This window comes from Anser brachyrhynchus (genome assembly GCF_964034855.1).
Source record: "Anser brachyrhynchus genome assembly, chromosome: 15".
Classification (NCBI taxonomy): Eukaryota; Metazoa; Chordata; class Aves; order Anseriformes; family Anatidae; genus Anser; species Anser brachyrhynchus.
The window spans coordinates 6,637,255-6,654,166 of record NC_137733.1 but is presented as its reverse complement, the minus strand read 5'-3'; the positions used below and the strand labels follow the sequence as shown (position 1 = coordinate 6,654,166).

The 16,912-nt window shown below is 60.2% G+C and overlaps 2 protein-coding genes across 6 annotated transcripts in view; both read right to left on the bottom strand.

The window, feature by feature from the left end:
• Positions 1-301: 301 nt before the first annotated feature.
• NUDT16L1 (nudix hydrolase 16 like 1) lies at positions 302-3,007 on the bottom strand. 2 transcript variants are annotated; one of them, XM_080557211.1, is made up of 4 exons: positions 2,744-3,007; positions 2,404-2,479; positions 2,219-2,325; positions 302-1,353 (listed from the first exon to the last, which is right to left on the bottom strand). In XM_080557211.1, the coding sequence occupies exons 1-4, from the start codon at positions 2,969-2,971 to the stop codon at positions 889-891; spliced, it is 876 nt and encodes a 291-aa protein (XP_080413337.1). In that variant the 5' UTR covers positions 2,972-3,007; the 3' UTR covers positions 302-888. The 2 variants fall into 2 exon arrangements, with proteins under 2 accessions (XP_080413337.1, XP_080413336.1); XM_080557210.1 differs by having other exon boundaries at positions 2,219-2,479.
• Positions 3,008-3,404: 397 nt separating this feature from the next.
• MGRN1 (mahogunin ring finger 1) overlaps positions 3,405-16,912 on the bottom strand; it is a 56,550-nt gene continuing 43,042 nt past the window's right edge. Inside the window, exons 9-18 of one of the 4 annotated variants that reach the window (XM_080557201.1) lie at positions 14,870-14,938; positions 12,683-12,842; positions 10,343-10,452; positions 9,513-9,578; positions 7,388-7,611; positions 6,012-6,135; positions 5,456-5,501; positions 4,617-4,724; positions 3,854-3,901; positions 3,405-3,650 (exon numbers count right to left, since the gene is read on the bottom strand). In XM_080557201.1, the coding sequence (XP_080413327.1) occupies positions 3,861-3,901; positions 4,617-4,724; positions 5,456-5,501; positions 6,012-6,135; positions 7,388-7,611; positions 9,513-9,578; positions 10,343-10,452; positions 12,683-12,842; positions 14,870-14,938 (948 nt within the window). In that variant the 3' untranslated portion in view covers positions 3,405-3,650; positions 3,854-3,860. The remainder of the gene's footprint in view (positions 3,651-3,853; positions 3,902-4,616; positions 4,725-5,455; positions 5,502-6,011; positions 6,136-7,387; positions 7,612-9,512; positions 9,579-10,342; positions 10,453-12,682; positions 12,843-14,869; positions 14,939-16,912) is intronic. The other 3 variants (XM_080557200.1, XM_080557203.1, XM_080557202.1) reach the window with 3 other exon arrangements.

Sequence of the window (16,912 nt, the reverse complement as noted above, 5' to 3'; positions counted from 1 at the left end):
GCTTCGGCACCCCAAGTGGGGCAGCTGGCTTCAGCCTGGTGCACGACCCGTTTTGGAGTAACCTAACAGCGAAAGCTGAACGGAGCTGCAGCCCCCTGCGCTGCCCCGAGTCCTGCGGCCCCTTTGCCCCACGAGCTGTCCTGGCCCCATGTGCCGAGGCCCCCCCCGGGCACCCGACTTAGGCGCTTTGCCGGCTGCTCCCCAGGCACGAGGACGCCTGCAGGGAGGGCAGCAGAGCGGCCGTGCGGAAGCCCCCTGGTGCTTTGCGCTGGCAGCCAAGAACGGTCCCGACTGCGAAGCGTTCAGCAAAGCCATTTATTCCACTTTCCTGCTCCCACAGATCTCCAGATAGAAACCCACACGAGTACGTCCCCATGCCCCAGAGGGAATTCACTGCAAGTCGCTGCATACACTGGCACTCCGAGCGGGAGCCCGGCGTCGCTGCCGCTGGCCGAGTGGAGCCCTCCCACCACTGGCAGAGGTGCTCGGCCAGCAGCCTTGTTCCTCAGCCGTGTCCACTGCAAAACACAGCTATGTCCAAGTCAACAAAGGGCATTTCAAAATAATAAGGTTTGTTCCTTAAAAATGAAACTGGGACCTGAATGCAGCAGTGTGTCCCTGAAATCAAAGCATAATTCTAAGGCTTCAGCACCTTCACGTAAGCACATGAACTCTCTGCAGGGGGCTGTGCAGATTGATCTGGGAAGCTCGCTAGAGTTTAATGGCCATAAAAATACATAGCTTTCCCCTGCTTCAGACAAATCCAAACCCTCCTGGCTGGACAGTGGAATCACGTGGGCAGCATTTGCAGCCAGCGACTGGTTGGAAAGTTAGACGAAAGTCTCTAGTCTCCTCACCCACTTTTAATCAATCACAAACAAGGCAGCATCACTCCATCGGCTCAGCCACCGCCTGCTCTGCTGCAGCGTCTGCCCTGGGCTGCACCGGCTGCTCTGCCGCCACGGCCTCGGCCACGGGCACAGCCGCCAGCTGCTCCAATGCAGCCTGGCTCTCTGGCACGGCCGCCGGCTGCTCCGCTAGCTCAGCCGCAGCCTGCGCAGCTGCCTGGTTCTCGGCACTATCTTGAAATTCGTTGCCTGCTCTAGCAGGCCCCGCCAGCTCATTCGCTGCCTTAGCTGCTGCCGCTGCCGCATGGTCAATCGCCGGCTTCTTCGGCTTCTGCGTGGCTGCCACCGCCTCGGCCAGCTTCTCCTCCGGCACCATGTTCAAGATCTTCAGGGCAAAGAGCAGCTGGAATTTGGCAGTTCCAACAAAGGAGTTGCCCAGGAAGTTTGGCAGCCCACCCATGCGGTCCTTCTGGGTGTAGAGGGGGACACGAACCATGCCCATCACCTGCAACAGCACGGAGCGCATTTCAGCAGAGGCCGCGGTGCCCTCTGCTCGCTGCGGGAGCGAGCGGGACCCCCCCACGGCCCCACACCCTCACCCCAGGACCCACCAGCCCACGGCCCCAGTGGCAGATCCCCCAGCACCACCACCTGCCCTCCCCTGCGCCCAGCCCTGCTGGAGCCCCTGCGCTGCCTCTCCCCGCACCCCCAGCCCACGCTGCCCAGCCCTGGCCCTGTTCCCCTTCTTGCCCCCCAGGGGGAATCCTGCTGCCCAGGCTGCTCCAGGAGGCCCTTCTGTCCCGTCCACGCCCTGCTCTGCCCTGCCTGGGGATGCCACCGCTCACCCACGCGTCCTCCTCAACCGTGCCACGACCCGGGGCCTACTGCCACCACTCCCACGGCCGCTGACACCGGCCGCGTGCCAGGCGGGCACGCAGGGAGACCCTCGCTCCTGCGCTCTACCCCGGGGTGACGGCGCCACCCAGGAGGAGGCTGGCTTCCTGCACTGCCCTCGTGCCACCCGGGGAGGACTCAGGGTAGAGCCCGCACCGAGGGCCGCGATTCCGGTCCAGGTCACTCAGCCTGGAGGGAGATGCCCACCAGATGCGGGACAGGCCTCGCCCGGGTCCTGGCGCCGAGCGGCTCAGCGGGGCTCCTTGCTACGAGGGCAGCCGCCGGGGACGGCAGGAGCCGGAGCCCCTCACGCCGCCCGGCGAGCGGCCGGGCCTCCTAGCGCAGCGCCAGGCGGCGGTGCACGGCACTCATCCGCCGGCAGCTCTACGCGCGGGGCGTTCCGGCTGCCGCAGAGGGCAGCCCTGCGGGGAGCTTTGTGTGCCCCGGCCCCGCACGCCCCTCCCTGCGCGCCCCACCTCCAGCCCGTGGTCTCGGGAGTGCACGGCGCTGATCTCGATGGTGTGCAGCTCCTCCAGGGTCAGCTGCCTGGCGTAGAAGTGTGCCACCACGCGATGTGGCCCCTCTGTCAGGTGCGAGCACAGATAGTCAGCCTCCGTCAGGCGCACGCAGCCCAAACCCAAGCCCAGCACCCGGTTCAGACCGTCCTCCAGGGACCAGTAACGGCGATCCACGAACCCCCCGGGGAAGCCCAGCAGTCCGTCAAACCGCATCTGCATCTGCAACAGAGCCGCGCGGTTAGGGGGGCCCGGCGGGCCCCGGCGGGGCTGGGGGGGGCCTCGGGGCCCGGCCCTACCGGCACCGGCGCATCGCGACCGCGAGCGGCGCCCCCGGGCCCTGCGGGGGGCCCGGCCCGGCCCCGCGTCCCGGCTCCCCCATCCCGGTGTCCCCGTGCCCCATCCCGGTGTCCCCCGGCCCCATCCCGGTGTCCCCGTGCCCCATCCCGGTGCCCCCCGGCCCCGCGCCCCCCGCCCGCCGCTCACCAGCACGGCGTAGCGCAGCGGGATGCGGCCGAACAGCATGCCCGGGTTGGGCGCGTACAGCATGGCGTGGCACGAGTGGCTCCAGCCCGGGCCCAGCCGCATCGCCTCGTAGCGCGTCAGCGGCTTCAGCTCGGGCACGCCCGGCACCCCCAGCGTCGGCAGCGGCGGCAGCGCCCCCGCGCCCGCCGGCAGCGCCCCCAGGGCCGCCATCGCGCCCATGGCCGCCATCGCCTCGCCGCCCGCCCCGCCGCCGCGCACCGCGCACGCGCGGCCGCCGCGGCGCCGAGGGGCGGGGCCCGCCGCCGGCCTGACCAACGGCCGCCGGGCGCCGCCGAGCGCCCGCCAATCGCCGCGCCCGCCCCCCGCCGCCCGCCGGCGGGCGGCCAATGGGGAGGCGCGGCGCGGCCCGCGGCGCGCGCCATATTAGGGAACGGCCTCCCGGGCCCCAATGGGATCGCGGCGGGGGGGCGGGGGAGGGCGCGCGGCCGCCGAGGAGCACGGCGGGAGAAGGGGGCGGGGCCTCCGCCTGAGCCGGGCCCCGCCCCTCGGCTCCACCACCCATAGCCCCGCCCCCTCCCCGTAGCCCCGCCCCCTCCCTCAGCCCCGCCCCTCCCGCAGCCCCGCCCCGCGCCGCCCCCCGCAGCCCGCAGCGAGGCCAGCGGCCGGTGCCCGCCCTTTTATTTCCGTGCCGCGGGGCCCGGCAGCTCCCGGCCCCGCCCGCGCCGCCACGGAACCCCCCCCCCCCCCCCCAACCCTCCCCCCCCGGCCCGGGGCGTTCGGGTGCCGGTGCCGGTGCGGGGCGCTCAGGGCCGGCTGTGCTCGTCCTCCAGGTGCAGCCGCGTCGGCTCCAGCAGGAGGGGCTGCGCGGGGCCGCGGCCGGGCAGCGCCTGGGCGAAGTCGGACGAGCCTGGGGGGGGAGAAGGGCGGAGGTCAGCGGGGGCAGGGCCGGGCCCGGCCCGGGGCAGGCAGGGGACGGGGCCGGGGGGCGCCCCGGGGGCAGCGGGAGCCCGGCGGGGAGCCCCGGGGGGGGGCCCGGGGCAGGGGGGCGGCCCGCCCGGGGGGGTCCTGCCCCGCCCCGCGGCGCCGTGCGAGGAGGAGGAGCGGACGTACCGGCGGCTTACTCCTCTATACCGATAGAGCAGGAGTCGGGACCCAGTGCTGCCCAGGCCAGGAGGGAGGAAGGCAGACAGAGGGAAGCAGGCGTTAGAGAGGTGCCCGGCGCGGACCGCGAGGCCGGGAGAACGCGGGCTGCAACGGCGGCTCCGCAGCCCGGCGCGGCTCCCCCCGGCCCTCCCCCCCCCCAGGCAGCCCCACGGCACAGGGCCGGGCCTGCCGGCCAGGCCGGCTCCCCTCCCTGGAGCTGAGGGCAGCGGCGTCCAGGTGCCGGGAGCAGGCGCAGGGAGCTCAGGGCCCGGCCGCCTGGGGCTCACCCCACGCCGCACTCGTCGTGGCTGGGTGCGGAGCATCCCTCCCGGAGGCGCAGGAGGCCGCTGTCGTGAAAACGGGCCCCCGGCGCCAGCGAGCAGCTTGCAGCCCGGAGAGGAGAAAAGGGGGAAGGACAGAGACAAAAGGGTGAGGGAGGAAGAGAGAGAAGGGGGCGAGGTACCCCTGTGTCAGTTAGCCCCCCGCGGGCAGCAGCTAGCTCTGCACGCTGCTAGGAAGCAGGACCCCACACGCTGATCCTGTGGCCCCTGGGTGTCACACCCAGGCCCCAAAGGATGCGAGCCTGCAGCACGCCGGCCCAGCTGGGAAGGTGCCAGGGGGTTGGGTACCGAGTCCACAGCCCCCCCACGGGCACCTCAGTGCCCGGAGCTGCAAGCACAGCGCACCCCGGTCTGCGGCACCCCCACACCCCCAGCGGCGCGGCCATTACCTGGCAGGTAGACATCTACCGGAGGGTCGGTCTCGGGCTGCGTCAGGCTCCTGTGCTCGCCACAGCCGCCATCCTGCAGGACGTCTTCGACAGAGGGAGGGCAGCTACCTGGAACCAGCCAAGAGCGCTGCCCATCAGTGCGGGCTCCAGACCAGGCTGCCCTCCGTGTGAGGAAGGGGGCTTGGCACAGCTGGGCACACTGGCCCAGCTCACGGTGTTTCATAAGCAGGCTGATGTCCCAAAAGGCACCCAGGACCTAACCGGGACCTCAGCAGTGCGTGCAGCCACCTCCCCTTCAGCAGCATGAGCCCGTGGCACGAACAGCTGTAGCCAGCACTGTGCTGGGAGAAGCTGGGTCCGTAGCCGGGCACTGCTCCCCTGCCGTGCAGCATGACACGTGGCACTGAGGAGGGTGGGCAGCAGCTGCATGAGGCAGCAGCTGCAGGCTTTCAAGCTGGGGTGAAGCCCTACGAGGCTCCAGGATCTGTGGTTTTGCCTGTCAGCTCCAAAGGCTCTCCCACCCCATCCCTGGGCAAGGCCTGAGCACGGGAGCAGGGCCACTGAGGAGCGGAGGAGCCCAGCTCTGCTGAACCGAACACAGCTACTTGTGCAGAACTTAGAGCAAGAAGAGATGCTTGGCAAATAACCTGGGGAGAGCTGTTGACGTTTCTCCCCCCCTTCCCAGGAGAAGCCCTGCTGGCTGTCTCTGGTGAAACACAGCAGCTCAGAGCGATGGATTTCAGGAGCCAGATGGTCCTGAACTTGTATGTCCAGCGCCTAGCTGTCCCCTTCACACCAAAACAAGGCCTGATGGCCCCCAGGGCCGAGTGTACACTCACCCTGCTGCAGGGACAAGGCCTCCTCGATCTCCTCCCCTGCCACGCTCTGTAAGAAGGAACAGCACAGGTTACTTCGGCCTTCGCTGCACTTGTCTCCTCCTCTAGCTTTCTGCAGGGCTGTACTCGAGGCCAGGGACTTATGTCAGGGAGGAGCAAGGGGTGCAGCAGCACCATGGGCGGCTTTACAATGGCAGCAGAAGAGCCCCGTGGATGCTGGAAGAACAAAGCCCAGCTTCCAGCCCTGCCCTAAACACCGGTGGGCTCCTCAAGGATGGTGCTGGGCCAGTGTCAGCCCCAACACGCGCTGTCTGCAGCCGAGTGGGGCTCTCCCACCTCCCGGTTCCCAGGACACGTTAGGACAGGCTATGTCCTTAGACAGAGGGCCCTGTAGGTAAATGGAAGTGGCTCAGACTGTTGGCTCTGGGCTACTCGTGCTCATGCCCGTCTTTTACCCTGTCACTGAGGAAGTGACGCCCCTTCAGGAGGTGCCTCGTGTCCCAGAAGCCCCACGGGCCAGCTCTGGCTCAGAGCAGCTCCCAGAAGAGCTCAGACTTACTTCTGGGGAGCTGGTCTCCCTCAGGACCAGCTCGCCCCCGCCCAGCGCCGGCTGTGAGTCCGAGTCCTCGGAGAGCTTCTCTTCATCCTCCTCGTGGATCGGGGACGAGGGAGACCGCAGCGTGCTGCAGCAAGAGAAACGCCGCTTGCAAGGAGCCACAGTGCTGCCAGCACCGTGCTGCTGGCGGGTTCGGGGGTGACGGCTCAAGCGGTCCCCACCCCTGCCCCATCCCCTGCCCAGCACACCCCCCACCAGCAGTAAGGCAACGCAGGAGCAGGAGCTCAAGCTGTTGAGCTCAGCTCACCACGGCTCTCAAAATCAGCTACGACCAGCAGAGAAGAACAGCAGCGCTCCCGGGACAGACCCGCGCGGTGCAGAGCTCCGCTAGGGTAACAGCGCAGCTAGCACAGATCCTGCCTTCTCGCGGAAGGCAAGGGGCCCAGGGCCACCGCTGCCCCACGCCTTCAGGGCTGCAGCTCCACTACGGGGCTCCCTTCCTAGGGGAAAATTTGGAATGGAAAATCACAGAGCAGACACGGGCCTCACTTCAAAACCGTGCCCAGCCACCTCCTTGTGCAGCACGGGACGTACGACAGCACTTCCAGAACAGCTCTGACTCCAGGTCCTACCAAGGTGACACGGAGGCAGTCGTGGTTCCTTTCTTCCAGCCTCTTTTCCTTCTCCTCATGACAATTTGTGAGGATCACGTCCTTACCTCCCTTTCCCCCTAGTCAGGACGAGGCTGCAAACTTCAGCCCCCTGGGGTCCTGCCAAGCCCTGGGGCGGGCTTCTCAGCAGGCAGTGACCTGCTGGTGATGAGGAGGTGGCAAAAAGCAGCAAGCAGCTGGAGCGCAGCGAGGAGCGCCACAACAAACACAGCCTGACCCCACTTGACTCAGCTTTCTGTACGGCCCTGCAAGGGACACTCCGCAGGATCCACACCTACATCCTCCACCACAAAGCCACCAGAGGAGGCCTCAGACAACAACTGAAGGATCCCAACTCAGCATTTTGTCCTCTGAAATTCAGGGCACTTCTCCCCCCATTCTTTTGGTCCTGGGGAACTCCATGGAAAGCTGAAATCCAGCAAGGTTTCGATGTCAAACACAAGTTGAGGGAAAAACTGCGTTAGAAAGGAAGACATCTCCAAGTCAACCCTTAGGGGACACGAGCTGGTGACTTTAGGCTGAGCACAGAGATGGTGCCCCAATTCTCTCACTGCCGTGAGCACCTGCTGGCCTCCTGACATTGCAAGGTAGCAGTGCCACCAGCAATAGGACCAGCCAGTGCCAGAGCCCTCTCTCAGCTCCCAGTACGCGTGGCCACAAGCTGTCGGGGCTTGCAAGAAGAGTGGACCCCTCTGTCCCCATGCTGACCTATCTGGAGACTTGCTCCGCTTGCCCTTTTGGTGGCTGCTCTCCATGGCTCTGTCCATCCCAACAAGCGGCCGGCTCGCAGGGGGCATGCCATCCACCACGCCAGAGTAGTTGATTTCTTCATACAGAGGAGCTGACGGGATGGAGGGGGAAACAGAGCGAAGGCCGTTCAGAGCTTCCAGCAAGGAAATGGGCTCGTAGCCCGGAGGGATGTTGTCAGAGCTCTGCGGGTGAGAAAGAGAGGGGCACGTTAAGAAACCCTCACCAGGCTGGAGACCCCCCCAAGGGGAGGCCCAGCTGCAACCCAGCACTGCACAGCCCGTCAGTGGAACTCCCCAAATCCTTATCGTCGTTACGGCCCTGCGGACTCAGGTAAATGGAGTTCATGCCGCCACCCAGCAGGCCGCGGGCAGCCCAGCCCACCGCAAACGAAGAGGCAAGACTGCAGCAGTCCAGGCTTAGATTAATTTAATCTGTTCCGTCCCTGCGTCCTCAGGGACGTGGTTCTGGGCTGTACCAAAGCTGGCGTGATGCTGCTGAACTCTGAACTGCCTGGCCATGAGCTCCTGTAGCTTCTGCGCTGGATCTCCTGACTGCATGGCTGCGGGTGACCGTCCTCAGCAACCTGTTCCAACACAGCCACTAGTTTGGGGGTGAGCTGATAGCTCAACTGACTCACCTGTGGTCACAGAAGGAGCCAGATCTGATGGGGAAGGAGAGAATGAGTGGCAGCTGGGGCCATGCATCAACCTATATCCCCCAAAAAATAACCCTGGGATATTTATGAGCTTGTGCCCAAGACCACAGCTGGGGATTGTGAGAAACCAAATCAGCTGAACAAGGAGTAAGTTCAGAGTTGCTGCCACCTGCAGGACGCAGGTTCAAGAGCCAGCCCCACAGGCATTTCACTTCCAGACAGCAGCTCACAGGTGCTATTTTGTACACAGAGAGATGGGGGAGGCAAAACCCCCTGGCTCAAGTTTGGGATGCTTTCTTCTGCCTGTGTAGACCAAGGTCTGAGGGTTCAAAGGCTGCTCGCTTTGGTTCACATCAGCAAAAGCTCAGGCCATGTGGCACAGCTCAGAGGCTGGAGGACAATCTCTCAGCCACTGACTACAACACCCGGGCTGAAACTACTGAGCTTTCAAGCAGTCCAGAGAGACACTGCTCTGTTCTCTCTCCTGTGCCGCTTTCCACCACACCACCCTAGACCCCATCGCTCCAGCAGGAGTACTGGCCGCTGGCTGAGGCCCGCACAGAGCCAGGGCCACTCCAAATTTGCCATAGCCCCATCATCTGGACCAAGCCTTAGGTTTTTCCCAGATCTCACAAGCCACATTCCTCCTCAGTCTGAGCATCCAGGCCAGCCTGAGGAAGACTGCAGCCTCCTTAATACTGTTGACAACTGGCTGCATTCAGTGGGAGTACACAAAGAGGGGACAAACAGACCCTGCCTGGTGCAGGGGCCTCCCTCATCTTTCCACTTCTGGGCTCCCAGTTCCCCATAATTGCTATTTATGCTGTCCCCAGCACGACATTCTGTATACAAACTCTCACGCCAGCTTGGAGAGTTCTCAACAAAACAAGCTTTATCCTTCTTGTTTCTGTAAAAGCCAAACAGCCCACAGCAGCCAGCGCTCCTGATGCGAAACCAAGTCCAGCTGTGCCTATTTGTCTACCTCTACATCCCAGCACCAGGCTAGAAACCACAGTGAGAAGTGCCCACACCAAGCTGCCAAGGGATGAGACACGTGAGAGGGAGCTTTTGTATGAGGCAAGGGGACAGCAGCTTGCCTACAGCCCTACGAAGCTACGAAAATGCCTTCTGCAGCCAGGCTCTGGAGTGTGAGGCAGCCCCTGAGAGTCAGCATCAGATCCCTCTGGTGAGCTGCTCCTGTCTTGTTTATTCCTCTGCACGCAAGCCAGGGAGGTTAGTGATCGTCTGTGCAGGGTGTGAGCATCTCATCGCTAACACGGAGACAGGACTCGAGTGTTGCAGGCTGTGCACGGGCACAAGTCAAACCCAGCGTGTTAGCAAGCCCTCGTGTGTGTAACACTTCCACGTGCTAGTGACACTGCTGGCAAATAATCACCATAGGAGACAAATACAACCAAGTCCACTTACTGTTTCCCTTCTAGGTTTCCTGCTGGGCAGGGAGACAGTGTTCACTTTAAGGGGTTTAAAGAGACACTGCCAAGAGAAAACCATGTTTTGAAGTATTTTTTTCTTGAGGTTAGTAAGACAGAGACACCCAGTATTTCCTCACCTCGCTCCAGGTGACAGCACCCACCTTCCTCTAGCTAAACACCACACTCTTCTTTACAACAACCCTTGCGGTTTCTCCCCCCTGCCCTATCTCTTAGCCCTGGTTTTAGGCAGCAGGACTCCAATGCTGAAGAGGACAGATGGATAAAACTAGGCTGCTTCTGTGACAATCCCCTTCTGTTCCCCTTAAGGACTGTAAGATGATCTAGTGGCAGATCTCCCTCTCCTCACTCCAAGCTCGTGTCTCGACAGAGCCAGCTGTGCAATAGCACTGCTCAGGCAATGAGCTTCTGCCCTCAGCACCCCAGAGACGTGTGACTTGGCCCTGAGGCCAGCAGCACTGCATTTTCCATCCCGTGCTTGCTCAGCTGCTTGCCAGAGCCCGATCACTGAGGGAGGCTGGCACAGAGAAGCCTTTCTGTTACCGCGCTGGGAATCCCAGTGCCAAGGGACTTCATCAGAATGTGCTGCCACGCAGGTGTGCGTGCAAGTCAAATTGTCACCCCCATTTGCCCAGCCAGGTGTCTTGAGTCTGCCACATTTCTGTACCTTCATATAACTGACCCAGGAAGGGAAGGTCCCAGCTCTCCAGAAGGGCCAGCAGGCCAAGCAACCTATGCACACGCACACTGCCTGCCCAGGCTGAGACCAGCAACCAGGTTTTGCGTACTGGGCAGGGGGTTACTTACGGAGTGCTCGTCATGGTCAACGCTCTGCGCCAGGACAGGGCTGAACGACACCGGTGACAGAGCCCCTGGCTTTTTCCTCACAGCTCGGATCTGCAGCAGGGCGCGGAAGGCTGGGAGAGAAGAGCAGGCAGGTGAACGCGCGGCCACACCAGCTGCACGCCGCAGCTCCTCGTCAGCGGGAGAGCCGCCTGTGCTGGCGGGGAGCAGGGAGCAGGGACCACGCCAAAGCCAAGCACTGTGGTCTGGCTGCTGGACAATCGCACCCGATACCGTACGGCACGGTAAGAAAGACCGCGCTCAGCCTCGGGCAACACGCCGCAAGCTAAAGATTGGGGGGGACCTCATGTAAAACCACTCTGGGTTCATTCAGACCCCACGAGTCTCAGCCGTGGGGCCCAGCTGGCCCTGAACGTCCCCTCAGCATCAGGCCTGCTACCAGCTGCTCGCTGGCCAGTGCTCTGCTGGTGAGAGACTCCGCACCAGCGAGAGGGTGATGGCTAAAATCCTGTCTCCAGCACAGTGATCCCTTGGCCCTCCCACCACAACAGCTTTGATCTCCACTCCCTGCCCTGCAGATTTTCTATCTACAGATCTTTAATATTGCTAGTTCCTCTGTGCCAAAGGTGTAGGAAGGAGCCAGCCATCTGTTCTGATGCAGCTGTGAGGACTTGCTTGTGCATAAGGAAAAGCCCAGGCATTTCCCCGTTCCTTGCTGCACCCAGCCGCTCGCAAGATCGGCCTCAAGCCAGAGGACAGAGGTGCAAATCTATCCTTGCTGCATCTGCGCACCCCAGATGCAGATTCCCAGGAAGTCCAACACAGGGATGCTTTTCAAACAAATACAACCTAACCCATCCCAGAATACAGATGAGATAATGCTGTTCCATGTTTTAAGTTGTGCTACTTATAGTCACGGCTGTTTGGCACTTCCTCTGATAAGATCTTGCTTTCAGTTACTGCATCTTTGCCAAGTTTGCACTGTTTAGACTTAATTTCTCAGGCCAAACATCTGTCTGAGGCTCTTTTTTTCTTTCCCTAAGAAGTTTCAGTAAGGAACAATGAAATACCTCAGAGACGAAGTGCAGGGTAAAATGCATGAGCTACCTATTCCAGCCAAGACACGGGCATTTTCTCAAGGCTCCTGTGTCTCTGTGCCTTTGTGAAAAGATATGGAATTTAGCAAGTGCTGCCTGAGTGTCAGAATGGATATTCCACTTTTTCCATCTTTGGGGAGCTGAGCAATGCAGGTTGAAGCAGAACCTCCCAGCTCTCCTGAGAGTCTCGAGCGGGAAGAAAATCGGGGCTGCGCACTCAGTACCCGCCCTGCTGGCCCCCACACGGCAAGCAGGCGGAACCACCGGGCTGACCCCCAAGCAAAAGGGAAAAGCAGGAGCACGCAGAGTAAGAGGAGAGGTCTGGAGACGGGTGCATCTAACACACAGAAGCGCTTTGAGATTTCCAGCGGCTTTGCTTTCAGCCACTGCTCTGTACCACCTTCCCCTCCTGCCGTGGCTGGCCCCAGCAGGGAGGATCACCTCGCTCCCTGCGGTCAGCGAGACCTACCAGCAGCGCACCAGCTCACTCCAGACGGCGAGGAGTGCTGCAGCCACACGCTGGCCCACCTCCACTTTCAGATCCGCCTTGGGAACTGGAGACCCCAACCCCGTGGGTGACTAACCCAGGGCCAGGGAAGCACCACGCAGAGCAACCTGGGTTTTCAGTCTGTTTTAAGAGAAAACTCGAGGGAGTCGTGTTAACAGCAGCGGGATGGCACCAAGCCAGTGCTGCAGTTTCAGCTGCACCAGAGCCAGTGCTGCCAGACACCTCGCTTAGCAGGTGCGGACAAAGCAAACGACTCCCAACTGACTGTGCTCTCGTCTCTGCCTCTGTGGTGAAGATTACATAAGGTAGTCAGAGGGGAAAAAAAAATCATGCAAAGTACTTGGAGAGCCCTCCAGGGGGGCTGGATGCTGTCTAGGCCAGATACACTCAGGATAAAATTCTACGTTCCCTCCTTTGGGAGATTTTCCACCTCCCTCACCAAAACACAAGCACCACCTACCTGGCACTGCTCAGAGCACCTGCACCTTCAGAAGAGAGGGAGAGGAGAGGGCAAACGCCCAGGGAGGCACTGGACGAAGGGCTATTCTCCCGTGTCCTCCCTCCCTATTCAACTGGAGGTGCCAGGAACCTCCAGATGTCAGTCTGAGCAGCAGCACGTTTCGTGCTGAGCCTTGGGATAGGGTAAATGAAACACATACTCGTCCTCACAGCCCACACTGACCTAACAGGAAGCGAGGAAAGCAGAAAGAGGCCCTTGTTTCGTGGGCACATACTCACGCAGCCTGCAGATGGGGCAGTTGTTGGCCTGGTAGCGCAGGGTGTCAGCGCAGGAATTGCACAGACAGAGGTGTCTGCAGGGCAGAATGAGAGTGTCGCGGAGGTCCGACAGGCAAACCACACACTCGTTGCTGTTGTCACTGTTCTCGTCATCTGAAGGCTGCAATAAGAGGAAAGACTTTGGCATGTGAACGGAAAGGGCCATGCTGAACTGCCAAGGGACTGCGGAGCCTGGGGACATTTCCCACCCAAAACTCCGTGAGAGCGCTGGCATCCTCTTTCTTCAGCTCTCAGCAGGCGGTTCTCCAGGAGAACAAGTGCCAGCCCACGCAGCCCTGCTGCGGACACCCCTTCCTCTCAGGGCTCTGCTCCGAGCTCACTGACGGCCAGGGAGCAGGGCACTGCGCTGCCAATTCACGGCATAGCTGTCTCTTCCCAGAGCCATGCTGAGAGCAGCGGGGAGCCCCTTTGCGGTAGGGACCCCCTCGGCTGAGGGGGACCAAGAACAAGCTCCTGCCTGCCGCCAGCCTGGTAACACCCAAGGGTCTGCACAGAGCAGGCTCCTGGCAGCAGAGCCTTTCTGCCCCACATCTACGGAGAGCAGGTTCCCAGGAGGGGCTGCTGAGTGCAGCAGGTCAGGCTGTCCCAGGTCTGGACAGGAGGAAGCACCCCAGCCGTGCCTGGCGCAGGTTCCACAGCTCCTCTGACCGAGTGAACGGCCCTCCTGCCACCTTTCCCAGTCCCTGGTGCTGGCACAAGCTTCGACGTAGCTGTAGGAGAACCAGCCTGGGGTGCTCACCTGCTCACAGCTAACCTGGCGAAAAGGTCATGGTGAACCCATTCAATGTGAACCTGCATCGTGCTACTTTTTCCATCACTCAGAGCCCTATGACTTGGATCAGAGTCACTCAGCGAGCTACTTCTGGGAGGAGAAGCACACCCTCCTACCACTAGGGCTCAGCACTGACACCTGAGATCCCCCAGTCTCCCTACCAATGCCACAAAAGTTTCACCAGGGCCCAACAAACTGGTAATCCAGCATAGGTCCCCCTCTACTTTTACCTGTTCCCATCAGAACCACTTCACGAGGCCCCTTTGGTGCTCCCAGGCTAACGCGTGCCACACCACGGGCAGCCTTGGTGTAAACAGCCATAAACAGCATCTGCCGCTGCCACATCCACACCTGCCCTTCTGGCTGCCAGCAAAAGGCTGCACGCCTGCCTGTCCTATCACATGCACTCCTCATCTCTGTGGGAGGTGGGGAGGGGAGGCTTTTTGTTTTCCTGGTCATATGGTTCACTAAGTACACCAGGAAGAACAGAAACGGTCCCAAGCCGCCTGTCTGATAAGCCACACGTGTGATGGCTGCATCAAGAGATTCGTCCCATGACCCTGCAAGACCTAAACAGAAGCTTTTAATCCTCTTAAAACGATCTGCTGCAAAATAAATCTTCTCTCTCCTGCCTCTGCAGGTGCGACCTGTTGGCACAGGCAAATGGAGATCACAGTACGCTTTGGGCAGGACACCACGTTACTTGGAGAGGAAGTCTGGCTTCTCCTTTGTTTGCAAATCACACACTAACAGACACGAGAGCAGTCTGAGGCCAGCGCTTGGTATGTTCTGCAGCCCAGGTGGCAGCAAAGGGCAGCTCTACATAAGGCTAAAGCAAGCACGAAGCAGTCACACAATCCGCCTGGGGCTACGCAGCAAGATGGGCAGTGTTTCTGGTTAAGGCATCTGTGTATGCATCCCTGGACGTTAATGATGCCGCGCTCCCTCCCGTGGGTGACTCCAGCTTGCTCTCTGGGCAAGCAAGCCCTACACAGCTCAGTTCCCTGCACTGCAACAGAAACTGGGAAGCACCTAGACTGGCCAGCAGCCTCAGGGCACCAAAAGCAGCCTCAGGACTGCCCCTCCGGGCTCTGAAACACCTCTTCCCAGCGTTGCCCACCCCAGGGAATATCCTGAAGAGCCTACGACTCCACTGATAGCTCAGGTCTTATAACAGTGAAGACGCCTGCCATCCCTAGGCTTCCTCAGCGCCTGCAGTAATGCCACAGACTCGGTGGGCATTTTGGGAAGCATCTTCATATTGCCCTGCCAAAACTCGTACGTAAGCTTGAAAGCAGGAGGTGCAGGCTGGAAACCCGCCCCTCAGGGAGCAGGAGCCTTCTGAGCGCCTTTACCTTGGTCTCTTGGTTGTTTTTGTTCTCGATGCCGTAGATCTCCTGAAGCAGGTAGCTCACCCGGTCAACCTAGGGAAGAAGACACCAGTTAGAGTGCCAGCCACTCTGTCACTGCTGTTTCAGGATCATCTTCCCTCCTTTCCTGAGTCAAAACGTCCACATCACACCCATAGCAACCAGCTCCCCTAGAGCTGCTGGAAAACGTTCACAGAAACAAACATCACAAAGGATAGCCAGGAGAATGAGTCTGTCCCTGCTCCAAAGCGGTGCCTGTCTCATCTGGTCTGAGCTGAGAGCCCAACCGGCCACTTCAAACACTGTCGAGATCATCTCAAACACACACACTCTGCTTGTCTCAGAGATCACGAGGGAACACATGCCCAAAGCTCAAACAAGCCAGAGGCAATCAGTCTTCCACAGACCCTTCTTTCTGTGAAGCACGGCTTAACTTTAGCCAGGATGAATTTCCACCCACCTTTGTAAGCTCAGGAGAGGCCAGGCACGATCGCCACTCTGGTGCTGTGCCAACAGTTCATCACTGGCACATCAATGGCTGCACTACTCTGCCCTCTTCATTGCCTGCGAGCGTAAGGTCAAGCTCCTGAAGACGGGCAAACTATCTCCCTTAGCAGGGGAAGCATCTGAGGGACAGCACTAAGTTAGTGCAGTGTCACTTATTGCCGTCTCCAGGCCCTTGGTGGCATCTCTAAATTGGAGCACGGCAGCAGAAAGCAGTGCTAGGCACAGGTGGGAATTGTTCACAGCCCCACGTCTCACAGGATTTGCTGCTGCACAGCTTCCCCAGAGCAAGGTGTGCTCCTCCTCACGAAACCCAGCAACGGTTAGCACGGTGAAGCAGCTGCAAGGTACCCAGCTGACACACCGAGTGAATAAGAGAAGGAAATGCCTTCCCGTCAGCTCCAGCAACTGTCCAGCTGACACCATGCAGTGAAGCCAAGCCACTGGGTTTCAATGGCTTTGACGGCCGTGTTTCAATGGCTCACCATTCTCCCAGGGCTTTTGGCATTTCCAGGTGTAATCGGCCCCTCTCTCCCTTTTCTGTCAAGCCAGGTGCTCAGAAGAGCAATGGCTGTGCAGTGGGCTTCCCATGATGCAGAACACACCACGTGCCAAGCTGGGGGCAGAAGCTAGTTATATCCATCCTGCTTGCCGGTTTCGAAATGCTCTGAGCTGGGATGCAGCAGCTTTAACAAACTAATTCCAGAGTCTCCCTGTTTAGCTCAGCGTGCAGCTTTTACAGACAATCTGTTCTAGGCCTGCATTTCAAGGCAATGAGGTCAGCAGTTGGGCTGCCGAGCAAAATCCTCTGCAGTGTCTCACAACTCACCCAGGAAGTTTGGGAACAATTATGTGGGAGCTGTCCTTTTATAACTCGACATTTCAAAGAGATTCTTCTTACAGCATCCTGGCTCCTCGGAGGATCATGATGAGTGATAGTGAGTGCAGAAGTGGTCAGCCCAAAGAGCAAAAGATGTCAGGAAGGGAGAGGCGAGTCTCTGCAGGATTTTGTATTCATTTTACTGCTTGCCTCTAAAAACCCCATGAGAACCTCACATCCCAGTGAGAAAAGGACGAGCAGTGCAACAGAGATCTCTGTAGCAAGAGCTATAGGTTTTAAAGCAGTAAAATAAACAGGGGTGAATAAGGAGGAGTAGGTGATACTGCACAATGCAGTCCTTCACCTTCTCGCTTCTCCAACGCATCCTGCACCACATCATCCTTCCAAAGGCTTCTTGTTGCTATATACAGCCTCAGCTGATGCACACGGGAGCCACTGGCCAAATCCAGGTCGTGTTTTTCTGCTATTCCATCTGTTTGTATTCAATCCTGTTTTGTTTTTTTTTTTTTTTAAACAGGTTGGTACATACATTATAACTGATCTTGGCTGAGAGATCAAAGCAGCCAAGCTCATTAGCTGCTGCTTCCTGCTCCCAAAGAGCTGTAGAGATCAATGCATGCACAAGGCACCTGGGAATCCTGGCAATGGCAAGGAGGGGAAGGCAAAAGAAAAGCAGTGATGGG

Coding starts and splice junctions, on each gene's coding strand:
- NUDT16L1 (XM_080557210.1), bottom strand. CDS start 2,971: ATGGCGGCCATGGGCGCGATGGCGGCCCTGGGGGCGCTGCCGGCGGGC. Junction 2,480..2,743: donor CGCTGCGCTACGCCGTGCTG/GTGAGCGGCGGG, acceptor GCTCTGTTGCAG/ATGCAGATGCGGTTTGACGG. Junction 1,354..2,218: donor CCCGAGACCACGGGCTGGAG/GTGGGGCGCGCA, acceptor GTGCTGTTGCAG/GTGATGGGCATGGTTCGTGT.